General features: G+C 37.5%; 1 protein-coding gene across 3 annotated transcripts in view; it reads right to left on the reverse strand.

Annotated features, from left to right (window-relative positions):
• The window catches only part of RBMS3 (RNA binding motif single stranded interacting protein 3), a 1,425,793-nt gene that overhangs the window by 246,668 nt on the left and 1,157,195 nt on the right, over nucleotides 1-21,930 (reverse strand). For all 3 annotated transcript variants that reach the window (XM_043965565.1, XM_043965567.1, XM_043965566.1), the window contains one exon: nucleotides 19,634-19,713. In XM_043965565.1, the coding sequence (XP_043821500.1) occupies nucleotides 19,634-19,713 (80 nt within the window). The remainder of the gene's footprint in view (nucleotides 1-19,633; nucleotides 19,714-21,930) is intronic.

Raw genomic sequence — 21,930 nt, forward strand, 5'->3', positions numbered from 1 at the left:
TTCTGGATAAGTCATTTAACCCTCATAGCCCCACACACAAAAAAATTGATTAGTTTTACAGTAGAGATTTTATGAGGAAAAGGGTTCCAGATAAAATGGAATGCACTTTGTGTTTACCACAGTACATGAGAACAACAGTAACTAGCATTTATCAAGCATGTTGATATTTACAAAGTTCTTTACATCTGCTATCTCATCACTTTTTAATCTTTAAAGAGCTAGAGAAATGCTAGCTAATATTCATCATTTTTGTTGTTATTATTTGTGTCAAATCAGATTTCACTTTTAAACTATAGTATAGTTTTATGGGGACAAAGGATATATTTGAAGTCAGAATTCCTGAATCTAGATCTTGGCTTTGCTGCTTTCAACTTATAAGACCTTGAGGAAGTTAATCTCTCTCTCTGGGCTTCAATTTCTTCCTTGTTAGAGTGAGGATAATAGAGTAAATGACCTCTAAGTTTCCTGTTTCTCATATCCCATCATTACCCAGGACAGCCTTCCCAGCTAATGTCCCTCTCTAGCCAGGGTCACCTCAAGCTGTTTACAATCCAGGTGGCTTAGATGAGATAGTAGAAGCCAATATTATTCCCTTCAGTGAGATGGAGGACCACTAGGCCTTATGCCTTATGATCAGCATACATGGCCACTGTCCCCTGAAATCCTCCAAGCCTTACATCTATCCTGTTTCTTTGATTTGCACTTAACTGGCTCTATCTTCTTAACTACTTAACTTAGGTTAGCACTTCTGGGCTTTTCCATCTGTGCTAGAGCCAAACTTTCTTTTATGCATTGTTCCCCAAACATAGTGTGAGATGCTTTGTACCCCCAGGGCAGCTAGCTGGCACAATAGATAGAACACTGGATAGAACAGGAGGACTAGAGTTCAAATCTAACTTCAGATACTTGACACTACTATGTGTATGACCTTGGGCAATCATGTGACCTGATTGACTCAAACATTCCGGATCATTTCCAGTTTTCCTGATGTATATCTTGCAACTGGACCGTCACCTCGTGATGTCATGGTCCTCTTCAAGAAAGAAGGACCACTAAAAACAAGAACTTGTATCCTCAGTGTTAAGAACCCTCCTTAGCATATATTAAGTGCTTTTCATTCATTCATCCATCGATAGGTCTCATTGAATCGGATGATTTGTCCTTTCCTAACCCAGGCTATGTAGACCTGCACCAGTCTGGGAGCAAAAGCTAAGCAAACTGTATATATTTCTACCATCTCAGTGATTGAGTATGTCGAGGGACATTCAAGATGAGCAATTATGGGCTTTGAAAAGAAAATGTAAGTCACATTTGTACTTCAAAGTTCATGCAAACTGGGAAATCTCACTCAGTTTCTGAGTCTAAATATTTTATGATCAGAGCTCTAAAACTTCTCAGTGTTTTAAACTCCAAAATGTTGAAAACGGACTTGAAAGGCAAGAAGGGGGTGGGCAAAGAAAGGGGAGGGGTGCTTCCTTTGAAAATGGAATAATTCCCTGATGCATAAATGGCTTCTTCTATGAAACACTTGGAGAATCTTAGTATCAGAGACATAAGAGGTAGAAAAGAGGACTGGGTCAAACCAGAGACTCTCCAACATCTGTGCAGGATTACTCCCTAGGGTAGGTTTCCTAGTACTTTGATATTCAACTGAAAATCATCAATGGAGTTTTTAGAATGACAATAGGAGGAATGGGGGTGGTGGTGTTGGTACAGATTGCTTAAAAATAAATCATGTTCTTTGAACATATCTACCCAGCTCAAGCCCACAAAATGTCTTTCAACAGCCAACAAATTCACAATGAAAAATGGCAAAATATTTAACAACATAGACAGCGTGCACAGAATATAAGGCTTTTCACAGGATGTTAAGTCCTCAAGGCTTTATTTAGCCTATGTCTTGTCAGATTCAAAGTCTCAGGTTTTGCTAGCATACTAGTCATGGAGTTAGCAAGACCTGGGTTCAACTTTCTCCTCTGCTACTAACTAGCTTTGTGACTGACTCTGGGTAAACAACAACAACAACAACAACAACAAAAAACACTCTTAGGATCTTTGAGTCCCAGAGTCCCTGTTTGGGAAATGAATTCCATAAATAATGAGTGAAAAAAATTGGCAGAATAACTCCTGTTACTATAATAATATTCCTTTTTACTTTAAGAATCTTTCTTCCATAGCAGACCTAGAAGACTTTATGTGCATGTATGTATTTGTATGTGTGTGTAGAGAGAGACATAGATACACACATATGTGTATATATCTACATATCTACACATGTATATGCATGTGTGTAGACACACACACACACACATATATGTCTTTCACTGTTATTGTTATTGTTCTTGTTATTGCCTTGCCCTGGAGAGTCTCATCACCAAGAAACTGATAAACATGGAGATGGCTTCAACTTTGCTTACATCTTATTAGTACCCTCAGTTGCTTTCAAGAATACCTATTGGGGGCAGCTAGGTGGCGCAGTGGATAGAGCACTGGCCCTGGATTCAGGAGCACCTGAGTTCAAATCCGGCCTCAGACACTTGACACTTACTAGCTGTGTGACCCTGGGCAAGTCACTTAACCCCCATTGCCCCACAAAAACAAAAAGCAAAACAAAACAAAAAAAAAAAACAAGAATTGGAGGGGTGGAGGGTGGGGCAAAAAATTCATCCCAAACTTTATAGAGGGCTCAAAATCCCAGCTATCTATCTATCTATTTATCTATCTATCTATCTATCTATCTATCTATCTATCTATCTATCTATCTTTTTGTGGGGCAACGAGGATTAAGTGATTTGCCCAGGGTCACACAGCTAGTAAGTGTAAAGTGTCAGAGGCTGGATTTGAACTCAGGTTCTCCTGAATCCTGGTTTGGTGCTTTAACCACTTCGCCACCCAGCTGCCCCTGTTCTGCATCTCTTGAATGCATTTGTTCCATATTAAAGTCACCCATCTTTTCTCTCAGGTCCTCCCGAATCCAGGGCTGGTGCTTTATCTACTTCACCAACTAGCTGTCCCCACCAGCTATCTTTTCATTTGATACCAGCTATTCTGCTTAGAACTCTACCATCATCTTCTCATCATCCCTATAGCCCCAGTACTCTTATTAGATTGTAAGATCCTTGAGCATAGGTAATATCTTTCTTTTTTTCCTATTTGTATGCCCAACACATTGCCTGACACATAGTAGGCACTTAATAAATGTTTATCATATCCTTTCATACAGCTGAGAAGAAAGCTAAGAATTCTGAGGGACAGAGATGATGAGATAAGATAATCCCTAAATGACAATTATTTATTGTCCATTTGATATGAGCAATTGCCACATAACAATCAAATTATTCACCTCAACAAATAAAAATCAAACTATGCTTGCCACCATATAAAAAACAAATGACAACATTTGAATTGATGGATTTTGCCCTTTTGAGCTAGCTCGACACCATGCAGATGTAGCCAAATGCCAAACATTCTTTTCTTAAGAGCAGAGAAAAGGGAAAGGGGCAAAGCAAGCAAGGGGAAAAACTCTAGGTTATGCATCATTGGATAATGATACAAAGGTTCATTGAAGAAATTCTTTTAAATCTTTCAATTTCCGATCTCGCTTAATTAAGCTAAACAATGACACTGGTATTTAAAGGCAGGAAGGAACTTTTTCTTAGAGATTCCTAGGCTTAGGGGAAAAGGAAGATGAACTGCACCACCTATTGATGACCCCCTTCCATCCCTAGGAGACTATGATATTGCAATAGTAAAATCCAATGCCTAGAAAGAAACCAATGAGGATCAGGGTCTTGCTTCTGAATAGAGCACAAGAAAGGACCCAACTAGAATATAATGGTCAATACTTACACTTTAGTAAGGTAAGTTTGGTTTATTTGGGGATAGATGATTTGGCTTGGAGTCAGAAAATTTACTCTTCAGCCCTTCCTTTGTCATACCAGCTATGTAGCCATGAAGAAGTCACTTAACCTGCATAGTTAAGACTTTAAACTATAACCAACCAGGTGAATTAAGGCTTCAAGGTACTAACTGATATAATAACTTAAGCATATCTCCAATCATTTATTATTCAATAGTTACATTCTTACTCCCAAATCACAAGTCACATTCTTACTCCCAAGTCACATTTTGCAAGTTACTTTCTATGTGTCTCAGTTTCCTGATCAGTAAAACTTAGTTGTTAAAATGATGGATTGGAAAATGAGTTTAAAATTCATCGAGTTTCTTAGCCACACCAGTGCCATAAGGAATTGGTCAAATCTATAGAATATGCTACTTTAGACTGAGTGTCCAGGACATTTCAATAAAATATATACTCAGTCCATATCTCTCTAAGACATTTATAAATTGTGACCAACACGTGACTCTTACTGTCATGCAAAAAGCTCACCATTGGCATTAATGGCTGGGTATATGACTCAAGTAATTGCAGCACAGGTAAAAAGTAGAAATTCCAAGTAGCAAATTATACCTGACATTGATGCCATGTATTATTAGAAAATGACTCAAATATGACAGATATAACTGAAATGGAAGCTATTTACCTGCAGAGAATTTATATATATGCATATGTATATACACACACGTGTGTGTATGCATATATGTATGTATGTATGTTTAAATTCCTTGCAGCAAAACATATTGAATGAATGAATGAAAAGAAAGAAGGAACTGCCAAGCTTACTATATGTGGTCACTCTTCTAAGCACTGGGTATACAAATACCAAAGGTTAGACCAGTCTCTGTTTGAAGAGCTTAAATATACAATAGAGCTTATAGACAATGAATATGAGCACCTTAAGGACAGAGAAAGCAACTGCCTTTTCTATCTGTATACCCCATCCTTGACACAGTACCTAACACATGGAAACCACTATCCATATTGTTAGATCTATTTTTTGTTTTCTGAGGCAATTGGGGTTAAGTGACTTGTCCAGGGTCACACCGCTAGTAAGTGTCAAGTGTCTGAGGCTGGATTTGAACTCAGGTCCTCCTGAATCCAGGGCCAGTGCTCTATCCACTGCACCACCTAGCTGCCCCTAGATCTATTAATTAATCATGAAGAGAGCAGTGTTGTGTGTGTGCAGGGGAGGTTCAGGAAAATCACAGAGATGGAGAGTGGAGTCTTAGAACCAGATTGATGGATTATTTTTAGGAATTATCTTGTTTATTTGATTACTCTTCATAGACTCAGAGGTGAAAACTGGGGAGAGAAGTTGTACTTTCCTAGCATATGAACCTGGTCAGGAGAGACCAGGTTGGAGATCCTGAGCTGGCTATAAAATGGTAAAATCTCACTAATTAGAAGCCCAGGAAGAAGCTGGACTATCAGTTTGGTGGTGGAGGCTAGAACATATGATTTACTTCCCTCATAGGGTTGGGTGAGAAAAAGAATACATCACCAATCTTAAAGCACTATTGAAATGTAAACTATTATTATTATTATTGTTGTTGTTGTTGTTATATCATTTCAAACACATAGCCATGTAGTCACAATTACATCCACTTTCCTTCCCCAGTCAGAATTCTCTTAAATTATATCTAACAATATGGTATTCTCGAAAACAAATGCTGAGGTCAGATCCTATTTGGGAAAACCATATTTGCATGGGCTCAGATTTACAATTAGTATACATTTTCTGGCATATTTTATGGAACCAGATGGCTCAAGTTGGTCTTTTATTTGTCAGGCTCAAAGTGAAATGCTCTGAGACTTAATGAATCCCTTCTTCCCACTTCCATCCACCACTTCCCCATCCCTCAGAGCTTTCCTCTCTCAAATGCTTGACAATTCCCTGTTCTAATGTAGATTGGAGAGAAGGCAGGAAACTCAATACAAAGCTACAGTTGTTAAGAAACTACACTATATGCATTTCTGGATCCAAGGAGGCAAAGCACTTCCAACAAGGAAGGCCAAACAGAAAAACATTTAGAAAGTTTGGGAAAATTGACGAAAGTGGGAATAACTTCAGTCAGCCAATCAAGAAACTTTCTGATGCCAGCATTTATTGTGAATTTACTTGGAGGCTAGCTCTCTATGAGATATTAGAGATACATGTGAAACACTCAATGCAATGCTCAAAGCTTTTGTAACATCAATCTATCATGTTAGTTTGCAAGTATACGTAACACTTGAAAAGAAGCAACAAATGATTTAGCTCTTTCAATAAAATTTAGAATGACAAGAGCAGGGGCAGCTAGGCAGCACAGTGGATAGAGTACTGGTTCTGGAGTCGGGAGGACCTGCGTTCAAATCTGACCTCAGACACTTGACACTTACTAGCTGTGTGACCCTGGGCAAGTCACTTAACCTCAATGCCCGACAAAAAAACCAAAAACAAACCCCAAACAAAAAACCTTAGGTCAAACATCCTTTCCTGAATGAAGCCTTTCTTACACTTCCCCTTCCTTTACCACCCAATGGCTATAGCCCTCCCTCCCAGTATCACCTTGTATTCATTCTATACATATTCTGCTTATATGTATTATATTTATGGCTATATTCTGTATACATTTATGTCCATATTTGGAAATATCTCTCATTTGAATATAAGTTTATTGAGGACAGGGGCTAACATTTATGTCTTTGAGTTCTCCATGCCTAACAGAGTGGTTAGCATAAAGCAAACATTTAATTAATCTTTGTTGGTTCATTGATTGTTTGGTTAACATGTCATCATAAAAATGTCCACTTAAGTTTCAAAAAGGGTTTTTGTGCATAGGAGACAACTAAGGTAAAAAAAGAGCTAGAGAAAAAACTGCAGATGGCAAGTAAGAGATCCCACATCATCCACAAATCAGCCATGGTAAGAAAGCATTCCATGAAGTAAAGGTAGCCAAATGAAATTGGAGGCCATAATATTTCTAAATAGTAAGCATCTTTTCTTAGAAATGTGTTATCATTAAAAAATCAGAAATGATTAGCTGCATGTAGAGTAAGACCCAGAGTAATCTATTGGAAAGTGGAGAAAAGCATCTCAAGAGACTGATCATTCCCCTTGTCAAACTGGTCAGATATTTCATCACGGTTTTGAGCAAACCCTGAATTCTCAAGGGCTATCACCAAGTACACAAGCTATGGCAAAACTTACCAACCTGGAAGGACTTACAGTAAGTGCTCAGAAACACACAGTGTTCTTTATTCCAAGGACCAGCCCACTTACATTGAGGGAAGCTTCTTACCAGAGGATTGGTCAACAGAAAAGGAAATCTTTCAGTCATAAGAATTTAAGATGGATTTCTACTAATACTCAGAAAGTTTGAGATCTGTATTGGTGGAGGGACTAACCTTACTGAGACATCATGGGTCCTTGAAGAATAGAAGAAACAATACCACCCTCCCCAGCCAAACATAAGGATGCAATATCAACTCTGATAAGGGAGATCTAGGAATGAGTTGTTGGCAGTTAACCTCTCAGTTTTCCAGAGTAATCTTTCCTGCTTTGTGCCTCTACTTCTTTCTTCCTATACTCACTCTGGCAGACATCAAAAAGTCTGACTACTCATTAGTGACTTTAGGGCCATTTAGCACTGAAATTGAGAATTAAATTGATGGGTTATATGTTTTAGGCTATAACCTTTTGGAGGCTAAGAGTTGAACAATTCAATACCATTTTGAATTGTATTTAGTTTTCCTGGTACTGGGTGCTATATTCAGTTAGGTACTTACTGCTTGCTGTAATATATTTTTCTTTGAAGGGGTTAAGGGTGAGAGTTTAGACCTGTGATTTGCTTGGAATAGGGGATTCTTGATGAAGAAACTTCTCTTCACTGATGCAGATCAATCAATCAGTCAGAATTTGTTCAATATTAAATCTTAGTATTGTCATGCCAAGAGCATTTATTTGCACATTGAAAGCTAGATGTGATAGCTTTGGTTAGTATAGGTCTTTTGATTATGTGACACGATAGGGCATATCACTGAAAGGTCAGTCCCATACTTTTGGCTTTCCCAGTGGCTTGGTAGTCTTTCTTGATTCCATAATCCAGGTTTCCATCCATTGCCATCATCACTGATCATTTTGGAGAGACAATTTTTAATGAGAGATACTAGCTAGAGATAAGGTCCCTAGGACCTTGAGGAACATGAACTCTGAGTTATTCATGCTTAGGAGTTTGTAGCACTGGACTCATTCTATAGAGCAGATCAAGGTCATTGCTCATCTTTGTGCATGTAAGGTTTAAGAGCACAGTCATTCCCATTAACAGGAAGTTCTCTGCTTGATTTTTGAGGATACTCAGAGCTCACTGAGTTGGAAGTCTCTCAGATGCTGGGCAACATAGTTATTTCTAGTTAATTTATGAAACTTCAAGCATGACTGCTTAAAATACTTTGAGTAAGACTAGATCATACATTTGTACACATAAATATGCAAATGTGGATGCATATATGAGCACACATTTATGATATATGTATATTCAAACACATATATGTGCATATATCTACATATATCTATGTACACAGATGGACACATCATTGGTCATAGTGGATCAGATAAAGCTGTATTCACAAAACATACCAAAGCATTTATTTATTCATTCATTTCTTTTTTTTTTTTTTAGTGAGGCAATTGGGGTTAAGTGACTTGCCCAGGGTCACTAGTAAGTGTTAAGTGTCTGAGACCGGATTTGAACTCAGGTACTCCTGACTCCAGGACTGGTGCTCTATCCACTGCGCCATCTAGCTGCCCCCCATTCATTTCTTTTAAGAGAAATGTGATGCCCCAGAAGCCAATTGTGTAATTTAAATTATTGGGGGACTAGTCTGGGTTTTCTAAAATATTGCTACTTATAAATTAATGGCTATTGCACCAGTTTGGCAGTAAGCATTTATTATCAATTAATATAACATATTAATGAAGTATTGACTATGTGTCTCCCTGACTTCCCTACTAGTCAAAGGCTTGGAGGTCCAGCATAGAGAGGAAAAGAGAATCCCGGGAAGAAGAGAGCTAAGAGACTAGAGAATGACTCTGGTGTGCCCAGGGATTTTATCCTCTTCTTGGTAGAGGTGTATCACCACACATTGATCTAAGCTAATTGGTTAGCATCACTCAGCTTCATTGATTGACATGACTTGGGGGGTGGTCCAGAGATCAAATTCCAACCACCTAGGTGTGCTTCTTCCCCTAGCTAATCAGAAGGATCAATCTGCATTCCTTTTGTTAAGCTGAAGGCTCATCCCAGGCTGTTTTCTGGTGAGGGGAAGAGAGCAGCTAAAACTAATGTCTAGGTTTCTCCCAGAAATCCATTAATAATAATTATTTTCTCACACTATGCAAAAGCCTATGCAGGCGATGATGCTCATTGCAGACTCTGGTTGGATAGAAGCATTTACAGGGACTGGTCATATTTTTGAGAGAGAAGGAAAGTACAAATATTGGATGAGAGAGATAGAAATGAGCAATGAAAAGAAGAAGAGGAAGAGAAGGAATATCAGGTTGGTTGAGAGAGAGAAAAAGAATAGTGACTCCTGAAAAATAGAATATGTACCCTAAAATACCCTAGAATATGTACCCTAAAATGTTCTAAATATCATCAAATAGGAATTATGGGTACCAACCACATATCTTTTCATTCAGTATTTCATTGATTCAACCAGTATATTTTGTACTTTATGTCTGCAAAAAGAAAATTTTTTTTCTATCTGAGAAATGTACTTCTTGAAGATGGTGTATTACAGTCAAAATATGATACATAGGTATGGAATATTGGGATCTATCATTCCTATCAATCCAGTATTTATTAAGCACCTGTATATACCAAGACCTGTATTAGGTATTGAGAGCAAAGGGGCAAAGAATGAAATGGTCCCTACTCACAAAGAGCTTATATCTATAATGCTGAATCCTATTACTCCTATGAAACCTAATGTTGGCATATACTGTAGTAATCATGATATTATTTTTATAGCCAACAGTATAAAAACATTCCCTTTCTGAAACCTCAGTGCAATATCAAGTCTTAGACCACTGTTGAGGTACTTGGAGGAATTCACTAACTTTACTTTCTGGCTCAGGGTCATTTCAAAGACAGCTTCTTTTTTTGCAAATGAAGAGAATTTTATTTCCCCACAAAGCCCATTCTAGGAGTTTTCTATTTTCTCTCCCCTTCCTTGCTGAGGTTAGAGCTGGGGAACTTTGGACTCATCCCACTAGGGAACTCCAGCAGTGATAACAGGTTAACTGCGGCTCTGGCAGACATAGCTGCCAACTGTTGACAGTCTCATTTTCCTATCTGGGGTCCTCCATCTACACATCGTTGCACAGTTCTGAAATTGCTGAGCCCTGACTTGGGATATAAATGCTATTTTATATACTCATTGGCCATGGTATTTTACCCATGGAAGTTATTAAATAAACAAACAGTGGGCTTTTTCTTACCATTCCCAACAAGGGTCTCAGAGTAAATACATGGGGCAGTCATAGAAGCAGCCATGCAAAAAAAGAGCAGCCCATTTCTCACTTTGGGGGGAAGAGGGAGTAGGTTAGGGCTTCCTTCATTACTTAGAAAAACCTAATTTTTTCATTCTTCCAATTATCATTGCTTTTTACTCTCCACTTCCAGTTAAATTATTTCCTGTTTATTTGTCTATCTGTGTATTATTCCCCACCCCCTGAATAGAGTGTAAGCCACCTGAAGGCAAGGACTATTTCTTTCTTTCCTTTCCCCCTACTATAGCCCAGTACTGTGGCTAGCATACATTAGCACCTACTACATTCTTGTCAATTGTATTCACTCCCAGTGTACATGATATTTTCCTTTCAGTAGAATATAAGCCCTTTAAGGTCAAGAATTGTTTTGTCTCTGTCTTTATATGGCAAACTCCTAGTGCCCTGTTAGGTGTGTATTAGACACAATGTTTTTTGAATAGAATTGAATATTAGTCGTTGAACATTCACATAGACATCTGTGTTTTCTTTGGCCCTCTGTGATATTCACATGAACTTGTTAGTATGGATGTCCGGCAATGAGTTCTCCCCAGGTCCTTCCTGTGGGTGTCTGTGTGTGTGTGAGAAATGAAGTTCTACTAAGATTGGGAAACAGCTAAAGATCAAAAGAACTATGTCATGACAATTTACTGGAAGGTGTACTATTCCATTTTCTCAAATCTCACGTTCCACATTTGGAATAAGATTTATCCTATTGACAGACACATTTGCTCATGGGCAGAACTCTGCTACAAGAGGAAAGACAGGGTCATCTCCCATAAAGCTGTCTTCCTGCATGCTCAGCTCATCAATACATGTCCTTCTGTGTACAGGGTTTGCCTTTGTAATGCCTGGCAAGGCTGCAGGGGTCCTTTGAAAAGCAAATCTTTCAAGAATTTTCCCCAATAACCCCTGGAGTGTCAGAGACCCTCACCCTTTGCTTTTGGAAGAAGTTTGAAAACAGCATTCGGGGCCTTCTTGATTCTGTTCAGCTGCATGATTCATTATGGTACCAAAAATGTCCAGGGTGAAAAAAGCCAACAACTAATGATCCTTCTTTTTGTCCTGAAAACATGGAGATCAATACATAGGACATGTAACATTTATGGAGCACCATGCTTTTCTTTCCCTTGAGGGATAGGGAGAAACAACTTCACTGTCTCTTTCTGCTAAGGGTTGAATGCCGGCATGATTGACATATTTGCCTCACTCACTAACTGAGAGGAGATACATAGAAATATGGTCTCCTGTGATTTTCTGTTTCATCTAGACCTGAGCTTATAAAAAACTTAGCTTCTTGTAAGAACATTCAGCTCCATTTATTCATGTTCAAGAGTGAACTGGTATGGTGACCCTCTGGGAGGCAGTAATGCGCATTAATGGTCCATGATGCTTTCATTAAAAATGACAGCAATAACAAACTAAATAAAGACATTATGAAGAAATAATAAAGGAGCCAAGGGAGAAGAACCATAGCCCAAAAAGTAAGAATCACAAACTTCCATGCCAATTCCTTTAACCTGCCAGAAATTCAACTGAACGATCAAAAATCAATCATCATTAACCCTGGAAAGACTGGCTAATCTTTCCTAATACATACCAGCTCACTGTGGGAGCCTCTGCAATTAAAGGTGGGCAGGGTTATTTGCCCTTGTTAATATCCCCAAGCTCCAAGATTTCTGGACTGAATTTCAGAGTGAGGTCAAAGCAATAAATTGAGCTGATTTTCCATTTATCCCAATTACAGGGATGCTGGGAAGATAATTTGCAGACTCTGATTGTCATTTGCAAAAGTACACAGGAAAACTTGATTGCCTTGAATGTCTCTCAAAAGAAATAATGATGGCCAAATTAACAGAAATCAAGATGATACAATACTTGCCAAGTGACTGAGGCACATTTTAGTGTAGAGATGCAGAATAATAACAGCCAGGAATTACAGAGCACTTCGATGTTTGCAAAGTACTTTAAATATGTTATGTCATTTTTCCCTCAAAGCTCTGTAAGGTTATGCACTGCCACTTTCATACATATTTTACAGATGAAGAAACTGAGGTAGAGAGAGGCTAAATGGCTCTCCCAGGGTTAGATAGTTAGTGTCTGAGGAGGAATTCAAACTCAGGTCTTCCTAACACTGTCGGGCACGGCATCTACTGTGGAGCCTAACTGCAGAAATGGAATGGTAAGAAAGAATATGAAGTTAATGTAATTCATACTTAATTTGTTTCCAACCTGGTTACAAGGATCATGGTTGTATTATTAAACAAAAAGTAGACTGCTTACCCAATCACAGAAAGGAATTCAGATGTGATCCAGTCTACTTAGTCTGAAGAGTGTCCCCAAATTTAATATGAAGACCTCTAATGGTGGGAAAATGATGACTGCCCTTTCCCTATCTCCACCTCCTAAGGCAACACATATAGGATGTAAAACACCCTCTCTGAAATTTTCTTTCCTAGTCATAGATGGAGAATTAGGGAACCGTAGAGGTGTGTCTCCCTTATTTTAAAGATTGGGAAACTGAGCCTTAGGGAAGTAAAACAATTTTCCCAAGATTACCCAAGGTTTTAAGGGCACAGTTGGGATTTGAACCCATTTCCTCTGGCTCTAAATTCCATCCCTTTCTACTGTAGAACTTTGCCTCCACCTTTGCTCTGAGTTCTACCTTCTGGATCCCAGGATCATAGACATGCAGTGGGAAGGAATCTGTGAGGTCACCTAGTTTCTCCCTGTCATTTTATTGTTGAGGTACCGGGGCCTAGAGAAGTTTAGCAACTTACTCAGCTCCAAATCCAATGTTCTTTCAACTAACTATGAGGTTCCAAGTTCCACCCTCTGGGAGAAATCTTTATTTACCGTCCTTTTATTCAAACACACACGTTACTGAACCACAGGCTCATAAGACTGGATGGGGCTTAATTCTCTCCTGAGGATGTCTTTGAATAACCTCCTCAGCTTATGACCATTACATGTAGATGAACAACGCCCAGACCTCTGCAAAACTACAATGTCCTTAGCTGTAAGCCAGAAAATCTTCATGAAACAGAACACTACTGTTTTTTTTTTTTTTTTTAAGTAACAATTCTATCAAGCATTTTAGTTGTAAGGCAGGTCAGTCCAATTATAATTGGATCCAATTAGCACACCCCTGAGCAATGGTCCCAGTTCCCTGAAGCACAGGGCACTCAACTAGGTCAGGGAAATGAGCTTCCTCGATGGAAAACATTAAAGGCACCACTTCCAAACTGACGTTTGTCCCTTCATGACAGCGCTCTCAGGTTGCAGGATTGGTGAAACGTTATCCTAAAAGGTGGGAATTTAGAGACCTAATACTTTATCCATGTACAGGAACAACAACAATATCTATCCTTTATATAGCTTTTAAAGATCTGCAAAGCCTTTTAAAATCTATAAACTCATTTTATCTTTAACTCCTGGAAGTAGGCGCTATTGTCATCCTCATTTCACCAATGAGGAAATTGAGACAGAGTCTGTGAATGGTCCAGTATATTGCACTAGTAGGTAGCTGAGGCTGTATTTGAATATGGGTATTCCTGACGCCAGGTCCAATGCTCTGTTATGGCAAAACAACAGCCTTTAAAATGAACATGCACACACGCACGCACACACACACATACACACACATACACACACACATACACACACACATACAATTTCCTGAAAATTGTGCTAGAGGCTATTCATGCTGTCCCTTCCAATTAGGTCCATGCATTATTTTTATCTGCTGTTTTATTTTTCCCCAGATTTGATTTCATCAAGAAAATATCTTGAAACTATGCTGTACTTTATATTATCTACTACAGTTGGGCTTCCAAATTAAGGTATCCATCAGAGTAGCCAAGCAAATGTTTGAACCCTTAAGATGGTCAATATAATGTACTTAATTCTATTTTGTCATGTGACATAAGGTCAAATCTCTTAAGACTGTGATAATTAGGCCTAATTATTTCTCCCCATATGCTCCCTTAAGGTAGGTCTCACTTTGAGTAAATCAACAACTCCTTGCTATTCACCATGTTTCCATTGGGTGTAGCTATGCTATTAGACAGGTTCCTATTGCAGCCTAGCATCCATATGGGAAGGATGTTCATATGTTTAAAGCCTGAACAAGTTTCTTTGTCTCTAGTGGTAAATGGCTTGTGTTAATTGCATATTATCAGGGACAAACATATTCAATACTTTTAGTGAAGTGGAGGCTACTTCTATATTTCCTTTTGGGAAAGGAGTCTAGAAAATGGAGTCCCGTATTGGAACCTGTCTCCTCCATGATGTTCATTCCTATGTACCAATTTAATAGTTCTGCAAATGAGTGATATAGCTGTCACTTTTAGGTTGAGCTATTTGGGGTACCTTCTATGTGAAAAAGCATATGCTGAATAAAATTCTGTAGTAATAAACGACCCTAATAAATAAACATTTATTCTCAACAGCCAGCCTTGAGCCTGTGCTGAGCAAGATTTAAGACAGGGTCATCCTGTCTGCTACAAAACAAAGTTTCTGGAAAGTAGGAGAATGCCCATTGGTTGGAGTAATGGTTGAAAGAATAATGATATAAGAATGTATACTATTGTGCCAAAAGAGAAAATGAAACGGATGGGTTCAGAGAAACTCGTATGAGAGAGAGAGACAGAGAGACACAGATATACACAGACACAGAGAGAGAGAGAGAGAGAGAGAGAGAGAGAGAGAGAGAGAGAGAGAGAGAGAGAGAGAGAGAGAGAAGGAGGACAATAGAATGGAAGTTATAAAAGATAATGGGACAGCAAAATGTTTGGAAAGATATTGGGAGTGCCACTGAATAGGGAAAATGAACAAATGAGCTCAAGATTTTTAGAGAGTTATTTTTGTAATCTACTGGCGAAAAACCTTCTTAGTGTATGTAGCCCATGATCTATCTCCCTTAAAAATGCAACAGAAAGCATGAATGAAATTTTCGATATCATTTAGGTGTGTAACGATTGGAATGACACCACCTGCTGGAGACTTACAGTAGAAAATCTCTGCCATGATGTGAAGGTCTCTGAGGGAAAGACCATGTGTCTTTTCTTTCACGTCAGGAAGTGACGTTTGCTTGTGGGAGGAAGAAGGGGGAGGCTGGCGCTCTGACTCACACTCTTTCCTGGGGATTCTGGTGGAGAAGGGAGCTAGAAATGCGCTCTCCCTTTAATAGATAGATGAATCTAGGCCTTTCCCTCTCTCTTTACCAAATTCTTATTCTCCTTAATAAATGCTTAAAAGTCTAACTCTTGCTAAAGCATATAATTTATTGGTGACCACTCATTAGATATTTTAGGCAGTATAGCTAAGATTTTAGCCTTAACAGATGGCTGACCACGAAGAGGAAAACTGAAACCTCCATCTTCTGATCTTCCAGTTGGGTAAGAAATTTCCCCTACACTGTCCCTTTAAACTGCTAAGTACCAGCTGTTTTCCCTTTAAATTTTTTCAAATGGACCTTTTAAACTCCTTAGTTACCCTATTTTTGATTTTAGTCTGTTTAACCAGACAAATGGGACATAAGATCATGTTAATGCTTTGTTTTTGTGGATTTTCTCTTTTTATTTTAATTTTTGTTAGAAGAGCCAGCAAGGTGCTCACACAAGGGAATATATATATCCCTCTCTCTCCCAACCATGCTTTTACAGAGAAACTTCTGATTCCTGCAACTTTTCCAAGTTCTAACACTAATTGTTGCTCTAATTTTGTCTGCCTGGAGGTGGCTACCCAACCTCCAGAAGCTTTTAATCCCTTAGCAGTTGGGGATGGGGAAACCAGGCCTGAGTTCAAAATCAAGTCTGATTCAAATTGCCCTGGTCCCTCCCCTCCTCTCCAGACCCCACCTTCTACCCCTCCCTTGGCCAAGCCCCTTGATTCCCCTGCCAGGGAAGTCCAGAGATCTAATGCTCATGTGCAGCTTGCAGCTTCAGGCTCAGCCCTTCCCCAGCCTGGCTGTGCTTCCCACTCAGCCTTAGAAAGCCTTTTAAATTCCAGATATGCTCCTTTTGTTCATAATTTTGCTAATCTGCTTTTGTCTTTAATTGGTAACCTTATAAAGCATTTGTATGGTGAAAGGACTGACAGACAATATAGAGGGGGTAAAGAAGAAAAACTTAAGCTGAATAAAAATGACAATCATAGTTCAAGACTCTGCTTCTTTTGCCATGGAAGGGTACATATTTTACAGAAATGTAGAAGTAAGCAGCAAGGTATTGATATGAGTATTGGGGATTTTAGATATCAGAATCAAAAGTGTTCTAAATTCACTCAGAGTAATAATGTCAGTTCAGAGGTTACATAGGATTTCTATGCTATTACATCTACATTTTGAAATTAATGGTATGGGTTTATTTTCATAGAGATTTTCATGCTTTTGAGATTGTGTTTTATACTTAGCTTTTTTTAAAAAAGAATATTTGTAAATGCTTTTTATAGTCATGTGATCAAGTTTATATTTTGTAATACTCTTAATAATGTTAAGTTTATATTCATTTAGATTTCCCTAGTTTGAATTTCATTGTCTTTTATTGTTCCATGTATATTTTCTTCTATTCATTCACCTATCTAATTTTGAAACATTGCAAGATGGTTTTGATTTCATAATGCAATGTTAATTCTAGGAGTATTGTGCTCCCATATTCTGAGTTTGTTTTTGTTATATTTTTTCTCTCAACTGATTATTTGATCAAACTCTTTAAAGCATTTCCCTGGCAAATTGGTTGGCATGGCAAGTGTAAATTGATTCTAGAAGTATTATTTTTGATAAGCATATTCCAAAACAAAAAAAAGAGGGGAACATTTGCAAAAGTTTTCTTTTTTCAAAAAAAAGTTTTCTTTGAGATTGTGTTGTGCTTTAACTTGTATTTAAATATGTTCTGATTTTTCACAAAAGTAATTGTATACTTAGTAAAACAAAGGGGTATTATTTGAAATTATTGCATAATTATATATTATATTCTGACTCAAGATATATTCACATTTTTTACAATCATTTATTATCCTCAATTTTAAAATCCATATGAGACTTGGATTATGGGAACTTATCATTTAAGACATTAATTGCCTTTATTCTGAGTTATCAGATGCCAGTTAGCCAAGATGCCTTCCAATCACAAGAAGAATATATGCAAGAGCAGACATTGAACTGTCGCATGAGGGGAGACTCGCATGAAGTCAAGGTATGGCTGAGGGAACAGCTTTTGACAAATGTTGAGGCCGGATTCTCTTGGTTTAATATTTTATTTTCTTTTTCCCCACAATACTGTACACAGATGGCTGGAAGTTTTGATCCCACCCATCTCATTCTTCACCTGGCTTCTATTCCCCCTCCTGTATGCCTGATGCCATGGACATCTCAATCCCATGCATCTGATTAAGTCTGACTCAGTTTCCTCCAATATGTTCGGTGGCATGGACATATATTCCATGCACCTATTTTAAGCCTGGCATACTGCATGAGCACTATATATTGCTCAAGTGTGGGAATGCTCATATCCCATCATTTCTCTGTTCTTTTATGGTAACCCCCATAATTATCTCAGGTGTCATGATAAATACAGTGTTGAATTTGGCCTTGACACCTGTTACCAATTATATTAGATTTCTTAATTTCTCATAATGGCATGAGGATAATTAGACAGATGATGCAAAAAGTGATGAAACAAAGATTAAAATTATTTTAAAAAATTAATATTGCAACAATTGTCTTCTCAATTTACCCTATACAAGGGTGGACTATAGTAATATTAAGTTTTAGAGAATATTTCAATTTTTGTTTTATTATGTTTCATATGTAACAACTAAGATTCTGAATTCCCTTAGATATGTTTTTGAGAACTCTCATTGTTTGATTTGATTACTGACAAAGCTATTTTAAAGTTGCGCTAAGCTCAATTTTGTAGGAAATTTTCCTGGCTGATTACCAGCATCCACACATCAACTCCTGAAAAGACTTCCATTCCATGACTACACCCAGAGGACATCTGAGAAAAGGCTTTCAAAGACTTTAAATGAACAGTTTGGTTTTGTTGTTTTTCTTTTTCCCTTCTGTTATTATATATACCACTTGTAACATGGATCCTCTGCTGAGGTCCTCCCTTTGCAAGACCAATGTAAAAGCATCAGTTCATGAGGGACTGCCCCTTTGGACAAAACTTTCCTCTCTACCTTTTCTATATTATTCTATATTGTTATTAACATATTGTTAGTTAGCATAGGTTATGTTATTTTTGACTGTTTCATCAAGGAAACACCCCGTTTCTTGAAGAAACAAAGCGGGGACTGTAATGATTGGAATGACGCCACCTTCTAGAGACTTACTGTAGAAAAGCTCCACCATGAGGTGAAGGTCTCTGAGGGCAAGACCATGTGTCTTTTCTTTGGCGTCAGGAAGTGACGTTTGCTTGTGGGAGGAAGAAGGGGGAGTCTGGTGCTCTGACTCGCGCTTTTTCCTGCGGACTCTGATGGAGAAGGGAGCTAGGAATGCTCTCTCCCTTTAATAGATAGATGAATCTAGGCCTTTCCCTTTCTCTTTACCAAATTCTTATTATCCTTAATAAATGCTTAAAAGTCTAACTCTTGCTAAAGCTTATAATTTATTGGTGACCACTCATTAGATATTTTAGACAGTATAGCTATAATTTTAGCCTTAACAGGTGAAAATGCCTTATGAGGATCAAATGACCAGATTAATGTCAAATCAACATCCTCCTGTGGTTCCTACCTTGTTCCAAAGCACAAAGTAATGATGATTTTGTATGATAATCCCTAAGATTCAAACAAGCATTTTATGAAAAGTCCTCAAAAAAAATGATCAATTGGCAATAAGAGCATGACATTCTCTATTCCACATCTACTATATATATGTATGTCTGTATATGTATGTATTCATACATGCACATGCAAATATATGTGTGTTTGTTTGCTATTTTCCCCTTATCCATGTTTTTAAATTACCTTGATGAAAAGTCATAGAATGGTTGTGATTTATAAAAGGAAGGACACAAAACCATCATGGGCATAGCTACCAACATTTTTTAGAAATACATTTTTTTTCCCTTATCCTTTGAGATAGTCAAACATGCTCTTCTTGGCCACCTTCCAGTGATTTGTCATATTTTCAGTCTAAGTGGAATACCCACCCTCCTGCAAGTCACTTTCCATGGTTAGCTAATATAGCCACTTACCTGGTACTCCTGGTGGTGTTTTCAGATATTTCCCATTAAAATGTTGAATTACCACTTCACATTTTTCAGTTGACTCCATCCTAAGAAGGAAGGGAAAAGAAGAGATGAATGCCCTTTCTCCAAGGTTATTGGGGAATTGGAAGGCACATGTAAAACTGTGAACTAAGTAGAAGGCACTACATGTTGCACACCAAATTACTCATCTAGATTACAAGAGAACGAATTGAGATCACAGACTTGCAGGTTGGAGGAAATATCAAGTCTAATTCCTTTATTTTATAGATTGGGGAGTTAAGCCCAGAGAGGCGAATTTACTTGCTCATAGTCGCAAAAGTACTGAGGGGAAGAGTAGGAACTTGAAGCCAGTCTGACTAGGTACTCAGAAGACGGGGATTACTGAGACCTGTGGATACTTGGGGAAGGCTTGAGGAAAGATATAGGAATTTTAAAATTCATTAAATAAAATATACTGGAGACAGAACATCCTCATGAATAAAACCAGTATAATTATCCAGATATAACCTGACCCACAAAAAAAAAATCAAGAATTTTATGGGCGAAGGGGAAAGGAACAAGCATTTATAAAGCACCTACTATGTGTCAGGCACTGTCCTCAAAACAGCTCTGCAAGGTAAGTGCTTTGAGTATGCCCACTTTATAGTGGAGAAAATTGTGGCATACAGAGATTAGATGGCTTTGCTCAGGGTCACATAGCTAGTAAATCTCGAGGAAGGGTTTGAACTCATCTAGGTGTCTAAAATAGGATTTAAAACAAGGTCTCCCCTGATCCCCAAACCAGGATATTAGACTGCCTTGCAGTATCTCCCATGAATTATGGTGACTATTGTACATGGTAGGTGATTGATACATGGAGATGATTTTGTTGAAATTGAAGGCATTCTAGAGAGGAGTATGGGTGTACTGAAATGATTAATTTTTTAGTGTAATCATTTATACCTTAGAAATTGGCAAATGATTCAAATCAGCACTTGAATAATTTTTTTAAATTTCTAGGCAGAAAAAATATCAATAATGTAAATTAAACTTAAAATTATATGATTTATACAATTTTTTCTTTAGATTCTGCTGTTAAGCATTCACAAGAATGCTCATGGGTAGAGAAGCAAAACCTACAGATAGGAGCTGATATTTGGATGAGTGGTGTAATTTGGTTAGAACAGAGGGTTTTTCTAGGTATAGTTTATTGTAGCATCACTCTTTTTGGTCACCAAGAACTGGAAATTGCTGGGGTACCCATCAACTGGAGAATGACTGAAGAAGTTGTGGTATAAGATTGTGATGAAATACTACTGTGCTGTAAGAAATAATAAGCTCAATGACTTTAGAAAAAAACAAACATGGAAGACTTTCACAAAGTAATGAAGAGTGGAATGAGCAGAACTAAGAGAACATAGTATACAGTAGCTGAAACATTGTTTTAAAAATGACATTGAGTGAATAAGCTTTTTAGACTGTTATAAATATCCAAATTAACTATAATTGACATATGGAGAAAGATACTCTCTGAATTCAGCAAAATAACTGATAAATAGAAATATATATAGCATAATTTTACACATATATGTATGTATGAATGTATATATATATAATATATACATACATACATATATATACATCCACACATATTTATATACACACATATACACATACGCACACATGCACCTATTTGTTGATTTAGCCATGTCTAGGGTGGGAGGGGAGGGAAGAATAAAAAATAAATTTACATGATTATTTTGTTGTATATTTGAAAGGAATACCAAGTTGTGAATAAAAGATTTGTAGTTTCATGCAAAACATCTTTTTAATATACTATGTTTTGTAAATGTTTTATTCCATTAAATTAAAAATAAAATAAAATATAACAGGTCAGGAGGGAAAGCTGTAAAAGACCTTGAATGCCATCCTAAGAAGTTTAGATTTAATCCTATAGTAGGAATTTATCAGCTTTGTTCCTTGAGAAATAGCGAATAACTGGAGGTTCAATTAGGAATGTTTTTATTTTGAAGAAATGAAGTTATTTTCTTATTCTGTATTGAGTAGTTTAATCTATTTTACAAGATTTATGTCAGGATGGACTATCCTCTCTAAGTATGTATATCTATCTATACACACATAGAAATATTAATTTTTGGAATAAAACAAGCATTTTTATAACAGTACAATAAAAAAGACAATTGCACATGAAACTGCAAATCTACTACAAAGAATTTGCTATTCCTTTCAAATAGACAATAAAATTAGCATGTAATTTTTTCTTCACTCCTCCCTATGCTAGA

Source organism: Dromiciops gliroides, chromosome 5 (assembly GCF_019393635.1).
Source record: "Dromiciops gliroides isolate mDroGli1 chromosome 5, mDroGli1.pri, whole genome shotgun sequence".
Lineage (NCBI taxonomy): Eukaryota > Metazoa > Chordata > Mammalia > Microbiotheria > Microbiotheriidae > Dromiciops > Dromiciops gliroides.